The 18986-nt window shown below is 36.1% G+C and overlaps 1 protein-coding gene across 16 annotated transcripts; it reads right to left on the bottom strand.

Moving 5' to 3' along the window:
• Positions 1-10192: 10192 nt before the first annotated feature.
• LOC113701066 (uncharacterized) lies at positions 10193-16095 on the bottom strand. 16 transcript variants are annotated; one of them, XR_003450800.2, is made up of 6 exons: positions 15553-15858; positions 15318-15384; positions 15045-15089; positions 14679-14733; positions 11162-11197; positions 10193-10480 (listed from the first exon to the last, which is right to left on the bottom strand). XR_003450800.2 is itself a non-coding variant. In XM_027221538.2 (5 exons), exons 1-5 carry the CDS (start codon positions 15579-15581, stop codon positions 10427-10429), a joined length of 231 nt encoding a protein of 76 aa, XP_027077339.1. In that variant the 5' UTR covers positions 15582-15858; the 3' UTR covers positions 10193-10426. The 16 variants fall into 16 exon arrangements, 1 of the variants encoding a protein (XP_027077339.1); XR_003450802.2 differs by lacking the exon at positions 11162-11197; XR_003450801.2 differs by lacking the exon at positions 15318-15384.
• Positions 16096-18986: the final 2891 nt, after the last annotated feature.

Here is an 18986-nt window from a genome sequence, read left to right as displayed (position 1 = left end):
AGTTTTAATTACATCCTCCAAAAGCAGCTATCCAAACCACTATATTACATTATAACAACAACCAACAGAAAGTGGACCCTAAGGTGGGTCCTTATACAAACCACCAAAACAAAAACAAATATCTTAAACGTCTAACTATTACAAACTAAGCCTCGCTATACTAGTGACCGTGCCAAAAGTTTCCCCGTGTCGGCCCCTGCTAAGGAAAACAAAAAAAAGGGGTAAGCTAGAAGCTTAGTAAGTAAACAGGGGTAAACACGTAAATTTCACATTAAAATAAACAACTATTTCACAAAATGCCAAGTCAAGTGCAAAAGTAACAATACAAAGGAAGGATACAGGTTGGCTCCAAAGCCAAGTCGTTTGCCATGCGGGACCTCCTGCCGACACTCCGTCGACCACAAACATGGTCCGTAGAACTCCACTTGTACACCCACCTAACACCTATCACCCTCACTGGCCAGTCACCTTACAAACTTGCTCGAGCGAACGAAATCACAAACTTGAACTTGAGTCACAAGCTCGGGTCACAAACTTGGTTCACAACTGGAACCTACGAACTTGGTGACCTCAGACTAGGTTGGACTGACTTCGACCAAACCCCGGCCGACTCGAATAGTCCGTCTAGGTCTTGAGATCGGGCCCACAACTTCATCATATTTCACAAATTCACGAAAGTCACCCCGAGTTTCAAACTCAAGGGGTTCAGCACCAAAATAATTCATATATGCATATCTCATGGAGAAACATAGGTACAAACTAGGGTTTAGGTCGAGTGTGATAAAATACACCCTCACCTAAGTCCCCCTTTTATTCACATCAAAACACATAAGCAGTTTATACACCTAAACGGCTTGAATACTTACTCAAAACACAAAAGTAGTACAAGAGCAGAAATCACTTCGTGCGTGTTAGCTAGTAGGTCCCACCAGCTCCGCCTAACTCACCACGGTCTGAAATGGAAGATTGCATCACATTATATCACAAACGGCCACTAACATGTTCAAAACAAGCAAAACGGCAAAATCGGCACATGCAAGTGCGGAAACGGCAAAATGGACACGCGCGCGCGCGGAACGGCAAATGGAAACGGCCAAATCTGCCATCTCAAACCGTTTTGATCAAAAGTTAGGCTACGGATATCGGATCAAGGTGGGTGAGACACCGTTTCGAAGCTACGAGGAAGGGCTACAACTTTTATTTAAACATCTCAACCTAGATCTCAATAGGTATTGGTCAAAAATGCACAAAATAGTTTCAGCCATTTCATTTCGGTTTACCAAACAGGCCCTGTTTGAAAGACCGTAACTCATGGCTCAGAAATCGGAATCAAGAAATTCCAGAGGCGTTAGAAAGCTCATCCATAAGGTTTCGTGTTTGGACTAAAAGCTGAATCAATACAGAGCATGGAGGAAAACAGGTCCAAACATTCCTGTCAAAACTGTCCAAATTCGAAGGCAGTTCTGACAACCGATCTTGTTTTGGTCATAACTGAAGCTACGGGACTCGGATTTGGATGAACTGTATACCGTTTCGAAGCTAAGACCAAGATCTACATTTCTTATGAAGAGGTCAACACCCAGTTCATACGTTATCAAAACGGACAGAACGTGGTCAGAGGCTAAAACAAGAATCGCAGCAGAATTCTGAGTTTAGAATAGGTGCAACTATTTTGGCCATAACTCCGGCTACATAGATCTGTTTGACCTAAAATTTTGCAGGCACCACAACGACTTCAAAAGCTACAACTTGCGGAAAACTAACCATAATCTTTAACCTAACTTTATTTGCATCACTAAACTTAATCTAACAACCTACTAACCAAACCCTAACTCACTAAACATTAGCCAAGCTAAACCAACCTAAGGAAGCCTAGGGTTTCTTAATCCAAATCAGTTTTTACCACTCACTCACCAAACCAATGAAACCAATCATCAAACACAACCACTACAAGTTCAATAACACAAGATTAGAGCTAACTAAAATGTTTAACAAGAAACCCTCATTCTTTCATCTCTTGACCGAAATTCCAGCAGCAATAACTCACTAAAATTAACCATTAAACTACTCAAAAATCATCATACAACCCATAAAAATGCATAATCACAACAAAACTTCACTTTCATGGCTTCAAAATTAATTTCCCAACTTTAACTTCCAAGAAAGATGTCTTACCTTCAAGAAAGCTTTGTAAATGAAGAAAGCTACAAGAACAAGGCCCCAAGTTGTTTCCCTTAAGTTCCAACTACAAGATGGAAGCTAGAAATTGAAGAATTTTGAAGGAAATTTCCTCTCCTTTCTTACTCTCTCTCTCGGCTCTCTCTTCCTCTCTTTTCTTTCTTATTTTGTTTTGTTTTCTTATGACAATCTTGCAATCCTATGATATATATAAGATGGTCAAAGTGTAAGAAGATTTTTTCTCTCTCCACCAATCACATAAAAGTACCTTATTTGCTTTTTAACCCTTACACTTCAACTTAGCTTTAGTTCCACTCTTGCCCTCAAACATTTTGGACTCTTTCAATTAATTCCATAGGTTATAACTTAATCTAGTCCACAACATATAATCACACTTAATTACTTCACTAATCACTTTCCTATCTTAATCACCTATACTTAATCATACTTAATCCCGCATGAAAGCAATTAAATAACAATCTTTTTTTCAAGGACAAAATTAGGGTTTTAAACCCAACTTAGAATTCCAACAAATCATAACACTAGAAACTTTTCTAGTTTAGGGTTTTCCTAACTTTTAAACTCACTTAATCTATCTAAAATGGGTCAAATCTTATACTCACCTATACTAAAACACACACTAACATAACTAACTTTAATCACCACTCGAACTTTTAATTAATACAAAAGTTAGGGTTTCAATCCTAACCCCAACTTAGGGTTTTCAAATTAGTCCCAAAACCTAATGTTACCGCACAAATAATGAATATAATCTAATATCAAACTTAAGAACGGACTGGGGTCTCACAAGGAGTGGTGCACCCCGTGAGGCCTTTTGTATTTTGCCTGCATGTACTCCTATATTTTGTGACACTTAGTTGTCTATGTCCTGTATTTGATACTATTAACTCGTTTTATGCACCTTGACATGTGACATGACTTCTAACTTATGTAAATATCTATGCTTTGATTTAAAGTGTTCTTGCAATGTGTACATGTTTTCCAATTCATGCACTTATATTTTCTTTTTTTATTATGCGCTTAGAATCTTGCTAAATGGATAGATGGGGTCGTGGGCGTGGGGTTCGGCAATCCCGTACATCCGAGAGAGGTGAGGGATCCGCAACTAGACTAAACCAAAATCCTAAAAATGAAGAGGGTGACCAAATGGCTACGGCCATTAATCGCATGACCAATGTTCTCGAGCGCTTAGTTGAGCACCAAGAACATGAACCAGTCAACCAACTTAGGAACCAAGAGAGAGGTGAGGATAGAGCCCAAGAGCGATTCTTGAAGTTCGTTCCACCTAGGTTTCATGAAGGGTCTGATCCCGAGGTAGCAGAAAATTGGTTTGAAAGGATGGTAGAGATTTCTGCTGCTTTAGATTATGCCGAAAAAAGGCAAGTGAATTTTGCTCGTGGTGGAATGTTGTAAGGGCGAAGTGGGAAAGAAAACAAATCCCTTGGATTTGGGCCAATTTTGAGAGGGAGTTCAATGTCAAATTCCTTCCGCCTATAATACAAGAGAGCAGGGAGAATGACTTTATTAAGTTGAAACAAGGGTTACTAAGTGTGGCCGAATATGAGGAGCGATTCACTAAACTTTTATAATTTGTCCCTGAACTTTTTTGGTCACGGAACGAAAAAAGAGCTTTATTCAGGGGTTAAATGTAGAAATCTAAGAATTCCTAGTAGCTATCCAGATTACTACTTTTACAGATGTCTTGGATAAGACACAGAAGGTAGAGAATGCTAAGTCTCATCTTAAGGTTTTTCATGCTAGAAAAAGGGGTAAACCAAGCAATACCCCTGAGCAGCCCGAGAAGACTTCCTAACCCCTTCAAATGGAAAACGGGGCTGGAGGAGTGAAGATGCTTGGAGAAATCCATCAAGGGAAGGCCCGCCAAAAGGAAATCAGAGTAGGCGAGGTCAACAAAAAGGGAATTCTCAAGCTGGTCAAGCCGTGACTTCTTACGTAACTTGTGGATACTGTGGTAAGATTAACCACACTGAGGCCGAATGCTGGAGAAAGCAAGGAAAATGTCTGAGGTGCGGTAGTACCTAGCATAAGTTTTTGAATTGCCCTAGAGCTTCTAAGGGAGGAGAAAATTCTTAACAACCTGCTAGGTCCACTGCAAATCAGTTGAGTGCCAGAAGGAGTGATTAATGCTAATGATTGTAAGAAAGATCCAAATAATGGAAAGTCTACGAGTAGGGATGGATCCGACTCCATTCGACAAATAGGGGTTGTAGTTTTACCTAAGTTAGACCGGCACTTTTAAATGTTGTAATTTTGTATGTGGGGTGACATCCTTTTGTTGTTTTGTATATTGCGACTTAGTACATTTTACTATGATCTCGTTGTTCCCCCTTTCCTTTTAAAATGATTTGATGAAATTATCCTAACTCGATGTAACTATTACGATCTTCTATAATATATAGAAAATCTACTTTGTTTTAATTGATTTTACGGCATATATATATATTTAATTATTGTTCCACACATTTAGACCTATGATAAGGTCATGAACGGCACCTGAGAATAGTTTTGAAAATTCTAAGAGAGCACCAACTTTTGTTAAGTTCTATAAGTATGAGTTTTGAATGGGAGGAATAGGACTTGATGAGAATTGTTATATAAAGAAAGGCTAGTGAAGATTTCTGATCGAAAAATGAAGGAGTTAAGATGCAAGCAAACCCCTAGTGAAGGTCTTATGGAGAAATCATGAAATGGGGAAAGCGACTTAGGAAGCAGAAGAGGAGATCCAGAAGAAATATCCAAAGTTTGTTTCTAGATCAAGATATGAATTTCGAGAACGAAATTCTTTTAAGGGGGGGAGAATGTGAGGATCCGAATTTTTATTTTGTACTTTTATTTCATTTTACTGGCTCATTTAATTTTTTATCACCCGTTTACTCTAAATAATTTATTTTATTCATTTTAAATCCATTTGTGTGCAAAAATGTCTCATTTATATTTTTAAAATGTTCTGTTCGCAAATTTAATTTTTCTATAGCTCGTTTAGCGAGAAATAGTGAACACACGTTTTTTGAGGTAAATTCGGTCTGGGTGTGCAATAATCTTGGAGAATTAAGAATGATCAATAGTAGACTAAGAAAAGTTAATTGAAAGATTAGAGGTGAGTGAGTCCAAATTAAGCTTTTACCGCACGCGAGTCGAAAGTTCGGATATTTCGCGTCGGAACGACTAAGTGGGGATTTGAGAATTAATACTAGACTCGTAAGAGTGAGTAATTACAGTGTTAAAGGAATTACATTGGAGAATTAGTGCACTAATGCAACAAACAAGAGAGAAAAGTGATAGTACGAAACACTATTCGACAACTATTCAAAGTTGACTTTGGCAACCCTTTTTATTTCTTTTTCCCTCCAATCTTCCTAGACAAGATTCACACAACAAACACTCATCTCTCTCCTCTCTTAGGTCGGCTGAAACAAGAAGAAAAAGGGGAGGAAGAAAACTCAACTCTTTTGGTTCCATTTCACTTGCAATTCACCATCCAACTTCCAAACACTTTGGAGATTAGTTTTATCTTGGAGCAAGAAGTATCTTGTGGACTTTCTTGGAGAGTTTTTGGTGGAAAAATTCTAGTTTCATCTAGGGTTTGAAGAGGTAACTTTCATCTCCTTTGATCTTTCCAATTTCTTCAAGAATGAAGGTTAATTTTCATGGGTTTACAACCCTAAGCAACAAAATAGGTTAGAGGACTTGAGAAAACCATTTACTTTGCTTTAATCTCTAGGCTAGTGGTCTTGAAAAGGCTTGTAGGTAGCTTCCTTGAGGATATGTTGCTTGGTTAATGTTATTTGTGTGATGAATGAAAGGATTACGGTTAGGAAATGGAGATAAAGTTGGAAAAATTTGGTTAGTGTGATGGCCGAAAATTCTGGTCATGTTGTTCACTTTTTATTTCGAAATTTTGATGCTTGGTTGGCTATGAAATTGATGGATATATGTTGCATATTGTGGGTACAAAGTGCTTTCCAAAAATTGTTCATTTGGTTGCATAAAACTTGAGCTTTGGCAAGAATCAAATCTGGAAAACGTATAGCTGGGGTTCTCGGATAGTGCTCTTTGTTTGAACATAACTCTCTGTACAAAATTCGAAATTGAGTGCCGTTAGCAGCATTTGAAACTTGACATTCATAACTTTCTAACAGTATAAAAATCACTTGCTATTTCGAACTGAGTGAACCCTAGTGATCCTGCAAAGTTGACTGTCCTGTTGTGACTGTCTGTCCGAGAGGAATGGAGAAGCTGCATCTTGTGGCTTGATTTTCTCTCACTTGTGAACTGATTTTGGAAACTACTCTTTCTGATAAATTGTAGCATTTTGAACCTAGTTTCAAACGCCGTGAACCATTCTCAATTTGAGTTTGTATAGGGTTATATATGACTTGATTTCGAAAATGCTACAAAGCTGGGTAACTGGAAGTTTTTCCTTCCTTGTTGGCTGAATGGTCTAACCTGTTTTGGGAGGTATTTCGAAAATTTTAGTGTCATTTAACCATAAAATGCTTATCAAATGTTTCTGGAACCTTGGTTTTAAAAATGAAGTGAATTGGGATTGATTTCATTGGACAAAAGCCTTTGGAAAGAAAAAAAGAGTGGGTTGGCAGATTTTCTTTGAAATTTTCATGAATTTTAGTCATTTTGTTAACTGCCTTCCCACGTGATTTTTTGCCTGTAATTTGATAGATAGGTAGTCTCCATATGCAAGTTTAAGTGTACCAAATTTGGTGTAATTTCAATGCCATTTCGGTATCCAAATAATGCCCCAAAGATTGCTCTTCAAATCTGGAAATTCACTGATCAGTTTGCAAGATTTAGTTGACTTTGAACTGTTATATCTTGATGCTCAAAACTCCAAATTTAGTTCCATTTATTGTGTTTGAAACTTTGTTTGAAACTATTATTGTGTTATGAATTTTAAAGACTGATTCACTTTCTATGAATTTTACCGAATTTTCAAATATCGCTGAATACCAAGACTGGTTCGGTCTTGCTTGTTTAAATCAGCGAATTTGGGCTGAAAAATGAATGCTTTTCGTTTAGAATCTTGGAAAAGTGTCTTCTAGGAATTTTTAGTACTTTGAACCCAGTTTCCAACGGTATAAAGCTTTCAATTTTGGACTTAAGGAACTCTAGATACGATATTTCCAAGTAGTGTCACTCTAAACTAGAAATTTTCTGTTTTCAACCAAATTGCTCTTTTAAGAATTTTCCACCTTCCTTTGCAATTGTTGGACTGTTTTAAGTATAGTTTCACAGTTTAATATGAGGTCTCTTTGAAATTTAAACTCCATTTCGAATCTTAGTTTCCAAAGGATTAATCTCCTTTTTGTGATTCTTCTTGACTCTATAACTTCGCTTGTTTATAACACTTCTCTTCATACTGGAATTATAGACTTCAACCCTATTCTTATGGCCTCAATTTCCATGAGTTTGAAACCAAAAAAAAAGGGAGCTTTTCGACTAGAGTAATTCTTGGTGAATTTCACTAGTTTCAAAGTTGAACCTTAACTTTGATATTTTTCTATGAAAATGAGTGGAGTTTTAAATGAGTTTTAACTCCATTAGTTTGGATAATGTGCACACTCCTTGTTTTTTTTGGGTTTGGACATGGGACTTAAAGTTTTGGAAAATGAAAATCATTTACCCTTTTCTTCAATTTTCATACTGAAAGTGAAAATGGTACTTTCTCTTGGATATGAGATTACTTACCACGACTTGAATCAAAAACCACCTTCGAGCTTTCTTGAGCATTATTTTAACGATTTAGCTAGAAAACCTTCATTAATTTAGCTCGAACTTGTGACCTTGAGAGTGAGTAGTGAGAAAATGTTTTTTTCTTTTAACCTTGGTCAAGCACCTAGGTAACTATAATTGTATATGTCTTAGGTGTTCACGAGAACTTCGAAGAGTTCTTTTGGCTTCTCGCTCCACTCTTGTTTTGCCCTTGGCTAGTGGTGAGTGTCAAGTGCATGTTAAATGCTTATGTGATTGAAATATTAATTGTACAAATGTTATACATGATACGTAAACTTGCCGAGGCGAGAGTGTATTTTATCGCCCTCGTCCTCTCTCTCTTGTAATTACGTGATACTTATTACATGAATACATATGATTGGTATTTGTACATGAATATGTTTAACTTGTGAGCTCTGAGCGGATGCATGTGCCACACCCTGTTCGGGTAGGAGATGCCTCTCATATCGTTTTAGTGCTATAATCGATTCTCTAAACGATAGCATGTACCACACCAATTCGAGTGGGAGGTACCTCTCATGTCGATTCAGAACTATAAACAATTTTAAGTCGATAGGAGCGATGTCTCATCGACCCAGTTCTCTAAGCTACTACACCAATTTGGATGAGAGGTACCTCTCATGTCGACTCAGAACTATAAACAATTTTAAGTCGATTGGAACGATGTTTCATCGATCTAGTTCTCTAAGCGATAGTATGTGCCACACCAATTCGGGTGGGAGGTACCTCTCATGTTAACTCAAAACTATAAATAATTTTAAATCGATTAGAGCGATGTCTCATCGACCAATTATACTTCTGGAGAGCACCCCAACCCATTGGCCAACCGTGTAATTCGAGCCGGCAAGGGTTTGGTCGAAAAGCTTGGTGATCCATGGAAAACATACTCGAGTAGTATCGCCACACTGTGCGTGTTTTGTTTTCCTTTGTGAGTTATATGAATATCATGGCTGTCTTTTTGTATAAACTTTAATGCTAGTTGTACTTATTTGTTTGCCTGCTTTTTCTTGGCCTCACTGAGCGTTAGCTCATCCCATTCCATTTGTTATTCCTTAACAGGAGAGTGACGTGAAGGAAGTGATTAGAAAATACTAGTGAAGGCTAGTCTTTTGTATAGTTTGATATTTTTTAACTGATCTTTGGGAAATTGTAAGATTTGAAACTCGATGTAGTTGACTTGAGATTTGTATCCTTGAATGTACTTGTGCAATGAAATATTGTAAACGTGTTATTATTTTGGCATATTTAGATGTAATCATTGGAATTAGTCTGTTTTTCATTTAAGGTTTGTAGTGAGTCTCGGCGAGAGTTGAGTAGGCGGTCTGCCGAACCATTTGATTCGCCTTAGGGGGAGGTGGGGTTGTCACAATGAGGATTTAGTTGGGTGGAAAAATAAGAATCTAAATCTAAAAAAGACAAAAAGTTTTGGATTAATCTTTGCATGTTTTTTAATATAAATTTGATTTCTTATATTACCATTGTAATCTGTACTTGTTTTATATTATTTGTTATATATGATGGAAGTTAGTTTAGTATGGCTAATTATTATAAGCGTAAAGTATATATGATTTAAAGCATAAAAGAAAGAAAACTATTTACAAGAGAATTCAGAATAAATGGTAGAGAATTATTAAGAATATGTAAAACTAAAGATAACTTCATTTTTTTTATATCTCTTATTTTTTTGCTTCTATAACATAACAATTGGTAAAAGTATCAAGAACCACAATCCCAATCAAATTAAATTCTAAATTGAGGCAAAAAATTTGAGGTGATCTAAAAATAAGCATTAAGACAGGAGCTTAAATTATATGTTATTCATGCATATCTTTTTTCCAAATAAATGAAACAGTGGAAATTGGTCCTTGATTAGCTTACGCAGGCACATAAGTTCGAAAGCAAACACTTGTGTGCATTTCACGTGAATAATTTTGTCGAGTAGGATTTGCTCTGCAAAATTTGTGTAGCAAAGTGACACGGTACCAGAAGTTTGTATTTGAGATTCACGCGCGTACAGTAGCATTTTGTTTGCTTTTAGCTTTGGGAAGCCAAGTGTTCTTCTGACTTCTGAGGTGCTTATATAAACACAAGTAGTGTGTATATGTGATGTGTTCTGGATGAGAGTTAGAGATGCCATATCATTGCATGTAAGTGTAGAAAAAAAGCTGCCACACAACCATCACAGGAAGCAGTTTAAATCAAAGTAATTAAAAACAGGCTACAATTAGAGGTCAATAGCCAATAACCAACAGCCACCCAAATTTTCTGGAACATTAGTCAGCAAAACATAGCCAAAACATAAATGGCTTTAGAGTATACACCAATTATCAGGCAGTAAGAATATACAAATAAATTCAGAAAATTGAGGCCAAGGCTAAGAAAACAAACTGGCTAAAAGAAAGTAAAAGGCACAAGGAAGGAATACCAAGCAGCAATGAAAAAAGGAAACTTGTGATTGCTATATTAGGTGAAGAAGAGATAACAACCACACCTCGAATAGGATTTGCAAGCCCTGCAACAAAGAGAAAGTTGACAAAGGAGAAACACCACATGTCAAAAACCAATATACAAGGATAGTTCAAATCTAAACAAATACTATAGCAAAATAGCTATTTACTAAACACACCATGACAAAAATTGACTTTTCTTAAAAAACCAAGTTGCAACAAAAAATGAATATATTGAATTGAAACACCAAAATACAGCAAAAATTGATAAGAAGTAGAAAATGGATAGTAACTTAATTGTCCTAAAAGTAAATGACGGGAAGCATATATTGACTTGATACGGGGAAGCAGCAGGCAAATCATGCAACTCTAAGCAGTCAACAAAACTGCTAGAGATGAATCTAAGTAAAAAATAAATAAAGGAACAACGAAAAGGCCAAAACTCATAGCTAATAGCCAATTACTAGTTATTATTCAGTTTATCTCTAATGTTAACCATCAGTAACTGCTACGTATGACCAAAACAAAGAGAGAACATAGGCAGTTATATATTGAGAAGTTGAAGAACAAACACTAATTAACAAAGAACAAATTTATAGAATAAGCAGCAGGGCTCGAGCAAAGATTATGAACAAATCAGAAAAAGGGAATTACAAGGCACAAAAATTCAGCCATAACAAAGAGAATACAAGCAAATGATTCACTATCAGAATACAGATAGAAGGTAAAGGAAAGCACTAACATACCTTGCACAGAGTTAGCACTGTCGGGTAAATAGAGAACTATGAGAAAAATCAGCACAGGTAAAACATCAGTACACGAGAATAATTCTAACCAAGGAAAAAACTATACCCTCCATACATTTTTACCACCAAGTAAATAGCTACTACGTAATATACAACCGGTAAGTAAAGATGATTTACTTATGGTATAAAAGATGTTGCAATGTTATTTTTTCCAGCCTTATTAGATAGGTGAGGCTGGTGATGAAAGAGCAAAAGAGATATTAGGAAGGAAAATACTTTAAAGTAAAAAAAAAAAAAAAAAAACTTGCCCATAGTCTAAGAGCTTGAGGTCATAACATGTAAAGGACTAATGTTGCAAAGCTAGGAGGTAAATACTAGGAACATAGCTTATACAGGATTCAAAGTCCATGGAAAAAAGAAAAAAGACGACTGAGGGGGAGAATAGCATGTATAAAGCACCAACCAAAAAGAACACTTCTATTTTCTAAAAAAACTACAGCCAAATGGCATTCTAATATGACAATCCCTGTTAGTTTAGCAGGAAAGGAGGACACAAATTTTTGGATAAAAGGGGCTGGTGGCCATTATTCAGTCAGCTCAGGGTACAAGCTACTGATTATGAACAAAGATACCTTGCAGCAAAGGAATCAGCTGGAGGGTTCTACAAGTCTGGAAAATCAATCCCAAAGGTTATGGAAGGACTTATGGAAACTGAAGGTGAAGCAGAAACAGAAGGTTTTCTTATGGAAATGCCTCAACAATGCACTGCCAGTGCGAGACATCATATATCGTAGAATTAAAGCAGGTGATCCCACTTGCAACAGATGTGGAGAAGACAGGGAAACTATTGAACAAACCCTTTTGAATTGCAGCGAAGTTAAACAGACATGGAAGCTAGCCCCCATCCAATGGGAAGGTATGATGGAACACCAAGGCTGTTTCAGAAGATGGTGGATCGAAATTTCAGATGCAAGAACCAGACCAGAAGGATGGCAACATATTGCTCTATCAGTTCATATTCTCTGGCAGATATGGAAAGATAGAAATGAGGTGGAGTTCAATGGTAAGAAAAGTCATCCCTGGAAGACAATTCAGAAGGCGCACCAGGAATGGTTAGAACTTGGGGAAATAGATAGGAATGGAACTAGTATGAGCACAGATGAAACAGAAGCTCTACATCAACAGATTCAGCAGCTAAATCCGGAACACGGGTGCTTGATATTGAGGATAGGAATAACTAGAGATATGACAAAGTCTTGCTTCGGTATTGGGATTACTTTGCAGGAAGGAAATCAAGGTGCAAAAAGAGGTTGGACACTACGAGAAAGCAGTTCAGGTTCAGGACTGCTAGACGAAGCAACTGCACTGAAGCTAGCAATGTGTAAAGCTGCGACTTTGCAATTCAGGGATGTGCAATTCCAAGTGCCAAACCGACAGCTCCTCAATCAGGTTCGAACAGCAGGCGTAAGCGATATCAGATTAGCTACTGTTGTGGACGATATTTTACAACTCAGAGATTTGTTTCATAAGTGCTCCTTTTGTCTAGTTCATAGTGATAACAATCAACTAAGCACTAAGCTTAGTAACTATGCCTTGGGCATTATTTTAGATGAGGAACATTGGTTTCCTTAGTGGCAAGTAAAGCCGCTTGTGAAGTTCATTCGAGCCTTTGCTCGTACTTGTAAATCTTTTGTCAAGTAATACAACCAATTATTGTTTCGGAAAAAAAAAAAATTGCATTCTAATAAACACAACATGACAAAGAATTAATTTTTTGTACATGGGTGCGTTATAACCAGGCTGCACTTTACTGAAACCATAGGATAAAATATAAAAGCATACTATAAGAAGACAAAGAGTAATGGAAGATAACAAAATAAAACAGAAAAAAAAAAACATATTTCAACTGGCAAACTCCAATTTCCATGTGGCCTAAATATGTTTTTAGTAATATAGGTTTTTTATTTTCTCTTTCGAATACATGTTTCAGCCGAAGTAGCAGATGTTAGTCTCATTTTGCAAGGTCCAAATTAAAAGGTCAATAGGCAATTACCAGTAACCAATCACCATCTAATTTATTTGTAGCATTTGTAATCAATATCTAGTAATTATAACTAAAACATTGGGAAAGTGTAGGCAATTAAATTTGAAGTAGGCGTAGAAAGCACACAAATTAAGTGAAAAATTTACAAAAAGAGTAGGAGAATCTGAGCAAAGGCATTAAAACAGAAAAAAGAACAGCAAAAGGGAAATGAAGGACACGATATAGGGATAAAAAACCTGGAAGCCAAAAATTAATAACTTTTATACGGAATATGAGATGTAAAAGATAGCACAAACATGCCTCAGACAAAGTTTGCAGTCCTTGGCAGATGGGCTACAGACAAAAAGAGCATAGGTCAAACACCAATAGATTAGAGTATTTCTAACCTCAAAAGCACTATAGCCTAATGGCTTACTACTAAATACAACATGATCAAGCAATGACTTCTCCTAGAAGGCTAAATTTAACCAGACGTAAGTATAATAAACACTTTGTATAGAGGACAAGAGAATGAATGATAGCTGCGTGTTTCTAAAATAAACAGCAGGGAGCAAAAACCAACTTGCTCCAACTTGCAGAGCAAAAGCATCAGAGCATCCAGCTCCAGGTGCAAAAAAAAGTATGGGGAAAAATAAAATAAAAAAAATTTATCAAAACCAACAAAAACAAAAAAAAGCCCAGTTTGATACGAAAAACTCCAACCTCTAGTCCAGACTCAAAACCTGAAAGATTCCAATTGTATCTGAGAAACATAAAATTAAGAATATGATCTTTCATTTGAATTACAGTAGACAGGACATAACAAATAGAGATTAAAATACCACCACTTAAAACAATAGTAAGCATACATCCATGAAAGAAGCAAAAAATTTATTGCCTTCCAATATAGGGAATAAATCTAGTGACATAAATCTGTAAGCAGTCCAGAAGGCAAGAGTTAATTATTATTAAATCACAAGAATGGAGAGCTTTATCTTCTTGAAATATTAAAATCTGTTTCACCTAGAAGAAGAAGAAACTTAATAGGAATACTGAGTACACTTGTTCAGCTACGCCAATCATAATCTTGGTAACAAATGAAAAACATTGATGATTGAATTATATAGGAAATATAAAGTTGCTAAATTTTTTGACAGATACGACCTCATTCAACGGCAACATGAACACCATCAATTAATAAAGACAGAAATCCTAAACAGATTTCATACCCCATAGACTACATATGAGTAACACCATTTCAACAGAGAGAAGTTTAATTCTTTTTTTTAATTTAGAAAAAAAATGATATTATTGTCAATCCTTTCCAATACACCACAAGACATTTCCTATAATCATACGGTAGCAACATATAACACCAAAAAATATCAAAAAAGAATAATTTCAAAAAATCCCGAAAAATCGTTCAGCTGACTGGGACAATCATCAATTAAGGAATGAAAATGGACAGAGCATGAGAGAGATGGACGGGAGTACCTTTCTAAAAAGATGAAGAAAACACTGGCTGGTACGGAACATAATCTCCCTCGATCTTCAAATGAAATACCAAAAATATGGATCGCTTTTAAACAAAATTTATTTACAAAGATGAAGAAATCTGTTTTAAACAAACGAATCTCTCTAGTTACCATATTGATTGCTTTTTCTCAGCAAGAGATCAATAGAATACTTGCATGAAAGACACCCAAAAAATGATTAAAAGGAAAACTCAAATGAGGTTTGAAAAGAGCAAAGGCCAAAAGAAAATGACTAACAAGAAAAACATCCCATCATTTGAGGTCTGAAGATAGCAATTTAAAAAAAAAAAAAAAAAAACCCTCAGAATGATAAAACAAAACTTACATTTTCCCTCACCAGTTGTCTTTCATAGATAGCCATTTTTCCTTCCTGTTGCAGAAGAAATCCAAGAAAGGCAAGAACGAAAAAGCCAAAGAAAAAGTAAATAAATATCTAAAAGCTAACTAATCATCAATTATTCATCATATCAAACCATATTAAAAGTTTGTCTTCTAGTCAGAGAGATCGAGAGATCCAAAAAATTTAAAAAACAAAATCACTGATATAATGGAAATGAAACAGAGACATTAATGATGGGAAAAAAGGGAAGAAAAATACCATATATGCATTCCAGAAATTCACATTAGATAGTGAAGATGAAATATTGACCTTTGCTTTTGTTGTCCTTTCAGAAAAGGACACAAAGGAGGGAAAAAAGGAAATATCAGGAAAAATGAGAGAAAAACAGAAAAAATTGGCCCTAATTACTCGAGGGAGGGAGGGAGGGAGGGAGATGAAGAAGAATAGGAGGGAGAAATGAGAGAAACCGAGAGTGGAAGGGGAAGAAGATTACCTGCTCCTTTTCTGTCTTGAACCCATCATCCATCAAATTCTAAACAACAACTTCTCAAAAGAAAAAACTCTGGACCCTCCAATTGCGATTGCAACCCCTTGCAGGTACAATCAAACACCAAAAATTGAGGAGAGATCTTCGGGTCTCATGAAGGTGGAGTTTTGTCTAGAGGACAAAAGCAATAGAACTGGTCTTCCAGAGTTCCATGATGCTGCTACGTCTGAAAACCAGAAAGAAAGAGGAATATGACGCTGTTTGGTTTACCAAAATGTTTAAAAAAAAAAAAAAGTAGGCTAGCAAACTAGCAATTTTACTGAAGAAGCGTGTATGGACAATCACAATAAAGGAAGCACTTGCAAGACAGCATCCAATGGACGATGAAAGTTGAAGAGGCCGAAGCCTTTTTTTGACTATATGTTAATAAATAAATAAAAAAGAGAAGCACGTGCACGCCAATGTCCTAGGACGATGAAACTTCAAGAAGCTGAAGGCTCTTTTGCCTATATGTTAATAACTAGGAGGAGTTCGCCGAGCGACGCGCAGTGTGAGTATAGACTGCTTACATGCCCAGTCAACAAGCATGGCTTGAGCTAAGATTATAGAGATACTAAAGTAAGTAAACTAAATGGAGTTCAACATCAAGAGGAAAAAGCTCAACCACCATGCTGTAACAGGCAAAATAGGAATGAACTGCATTTTTTTAAAAAAGGGAATGTGCTAGATTAAATACCTGAAGCAAAAACCGCACCAAAGAAAAACCACAAATGAGATGAAGGAGCCAAAAACAAGCTGCATAATAAAAATGAAGTCGAGGAAGTGTAAAATTTACTCAAAGCAAGGCTAAAAGAGTCAACAGTGTACTAACTAGTAGCAAACAAACAAGAAAAGTTATACAGAATAATAAAGAGTAACACACAGTAAAGCAAAAAATGATAATAACATAGAGAGGACAACCCACCAATAACACAAAAAAGGTACTGAAAATACAAAAACGGAGCTAAAAAATTAAGTAATTCAGCAACAACTGCGGCAAGCACTGAATCAGGTAATTTTAAAGAGTAAACTGCAACAAAAAATAAATAATGCTAAAATGAGCCAAAAATCTAACAAACCAATTTGGTCAGTGAATTGTTTATTTTTCTGCCACGAACAATAGAGGGAACACATTCGAGTTGTGAAATCGAAGAAGAAGGCCAAACAGAACAATAAAAACATAGCAAATGGACAAAAAAATCTAAACAAAAACAACAATTGAATTACACTAACGTATATTCAGCAAGCTTTCCATGAATGCATTTGAAAGTCGAGACAGCAATATAAGCAAAAATAAACTAATGCAGGAAACAAATTAGGCGTAGTACATGAAAATAGTAATTTACATTTAGCAAGGCATGCATAAGCTCGTTTAAGAGCTAAAACTACAATCAAAACAAATATAAAGCTAGGAAAGGAAAAATAGTTTAATAAAAATGGAAAAGAGCTCACCTCAAACGTCGAAGAAGACGAACAAGAAGAACCAAAAGCAAAATATCCACCAACATGACATGTCAGCTAATAACAAATGAACACCCAAAAGTAACCCCTTCCATCATGACAATCACTTAAAACCCAGCAAAGAATGGGGAAACCCAGGCAAGAATGTACGGAAGCTCACTTACGGAGGTGGGGTGTCCATCTTTCCAAATGAAATGCTGATTTCCGGTTAATGAAACCAGAGGTGACAAGTCCCACATTACCAATATACCCCTAAAAAAATAAAAAGACAAACTCCAAAATACAATAAAGGGTCCAATGTAAATTGGAAAGATCTGCCGAAACGGTAATACCAACGCATCTCTGAGCCCAACGACCACAATACCAAACCTACTGCTTCTTTGTGTCAGCAATAACTGCAAACCCAAAGTAATATAAAAAATAAAAAGGGTAAAGAGCTTAGGAGCCCTTAAACTATTGCCGTTATTTACTTTTAACCCATCATCTAAATTTTATTTTTGATTGGCCCTTAAACAATTGAATCTGTACACTTTAAAGACTTTCAGTGACTTTAGATATAAATTTGGCCAGATTTAAAGGGTATTTTTTACCATTCATAACTGAAGCATCGAGACTAGCATCGAAAACCCTAAAAAAAGATAACCATTCATTTATTTAAGCACACCATTAGATTTTTCCTTATAAATCCTCTGAAAATCAAGGTTCCGTTTGGTTTAACTATTTTTGGGGGTATTTTTGAAAAAATTTATTGTAACAGTATATATAAAAAATTTTTACTATAAAATTTTTTTGAAATATTCAATATATTGTATGGACGAGATGTTCTTTGAATTATTGTATATTACTGTAATATTGTATTTGAAAAACTTGTTTTTAAAAAAAGGCCAAAAGTTTTGTACCATGCCTCGCATGTGGCGTTTTTTCCAATCATTTAAAAGCTTCAGCTTTGCACCATGCCTCGCATATAGTGTTTTTTCCAGTTATTTAAAAAGGTTCACAGTCAAAATCTTTTGGATAAAACTCGATTTTCAGATATTTGTAAAGAAAAATATAATGCTGTGTTTAAGAAATTGAAAGGTTAGCTCTTTTTAGGATTTTTTATGCTGGTTCCGAAACTTCAATTAGGAACAGACAAATATGTGACAGCCCCACCTTATCCTAAGGCGAACCAAAGGGTTCGGCGGACCGCCTGCCCAACTATCGCCGGAACTCAGTCATTCACCTCAAGGAATTGAAGATAAAATTAACAAAACAAGCGAATACCGATCCCAAACTGAAAACATAAACTTATATACATTCCTATCTCCAAAGGAATTACAAAATTCAAATATACAAAGATTCCCAATTCCTCATACATCCAACCCTTGCTAAGTGCTAGGGTGAGAACCCTTACAAAAGAATCAAAAGAACTAGACTAAGCTAGTCTATACAGAGCGCTCGTCCTTACTCGCATCCCCTGTTAAAGAAAACAAAACTAACGGAATGAGCTAAAAGCTCAGTGAGGTTTTAAACACATAAACAAACAATAAGTTCAATACGTTAACCATAGATAGCAAGTAATTCAAGAAACATGACAATATAAAGCAATAATAACATTCATTAAAAGGATACGTACTCACATGGAGCCATTCATTCATTCATTCTCCTTTCATTTCCTTATTCCTCCAATCGTTTGAAATTGCATTTTGATAAGTAAAACCCTTCATTTACATTGACATTCGTTCATTCATTTCATTTCACCCCCTCCTGGACGTTGGCCAGGCTCCACCAGACAACAAGGTAATACTCGAGTATACCAAACGTCCACCCAGGGTCACTAAATCACCCGACCGAGTCCGCTTCTGGTTCGAGTCGATCAGTAACGAAGGGCAGGGCCCAGTTCAGTCAAGAGGCTTACATTCATGCACAACTAGCATTTAATCACTTAAACATTGAAAATT

Source organism: Coffea arabica, chromosome 7e, assembly GCF_036785885.1.
Source record: "Coffea arabica cultivar ET-39 chromosome 7e, Coffea Arabica ET-39 HiFi, whole genome shotgun sequence".
Classification (NCBI taxonomy): Eukaryota; Viridiplantae; Streptophyta; class Magnoliopsida; order Gentianales; family Rubiaceae; genus Coffea; species Coffea arabica.
The sequence above is the reverse complement of the archived record's forward strand: the minus strand, read 5'-3'. Positions and strand labels throughout refer to the sequence as shown.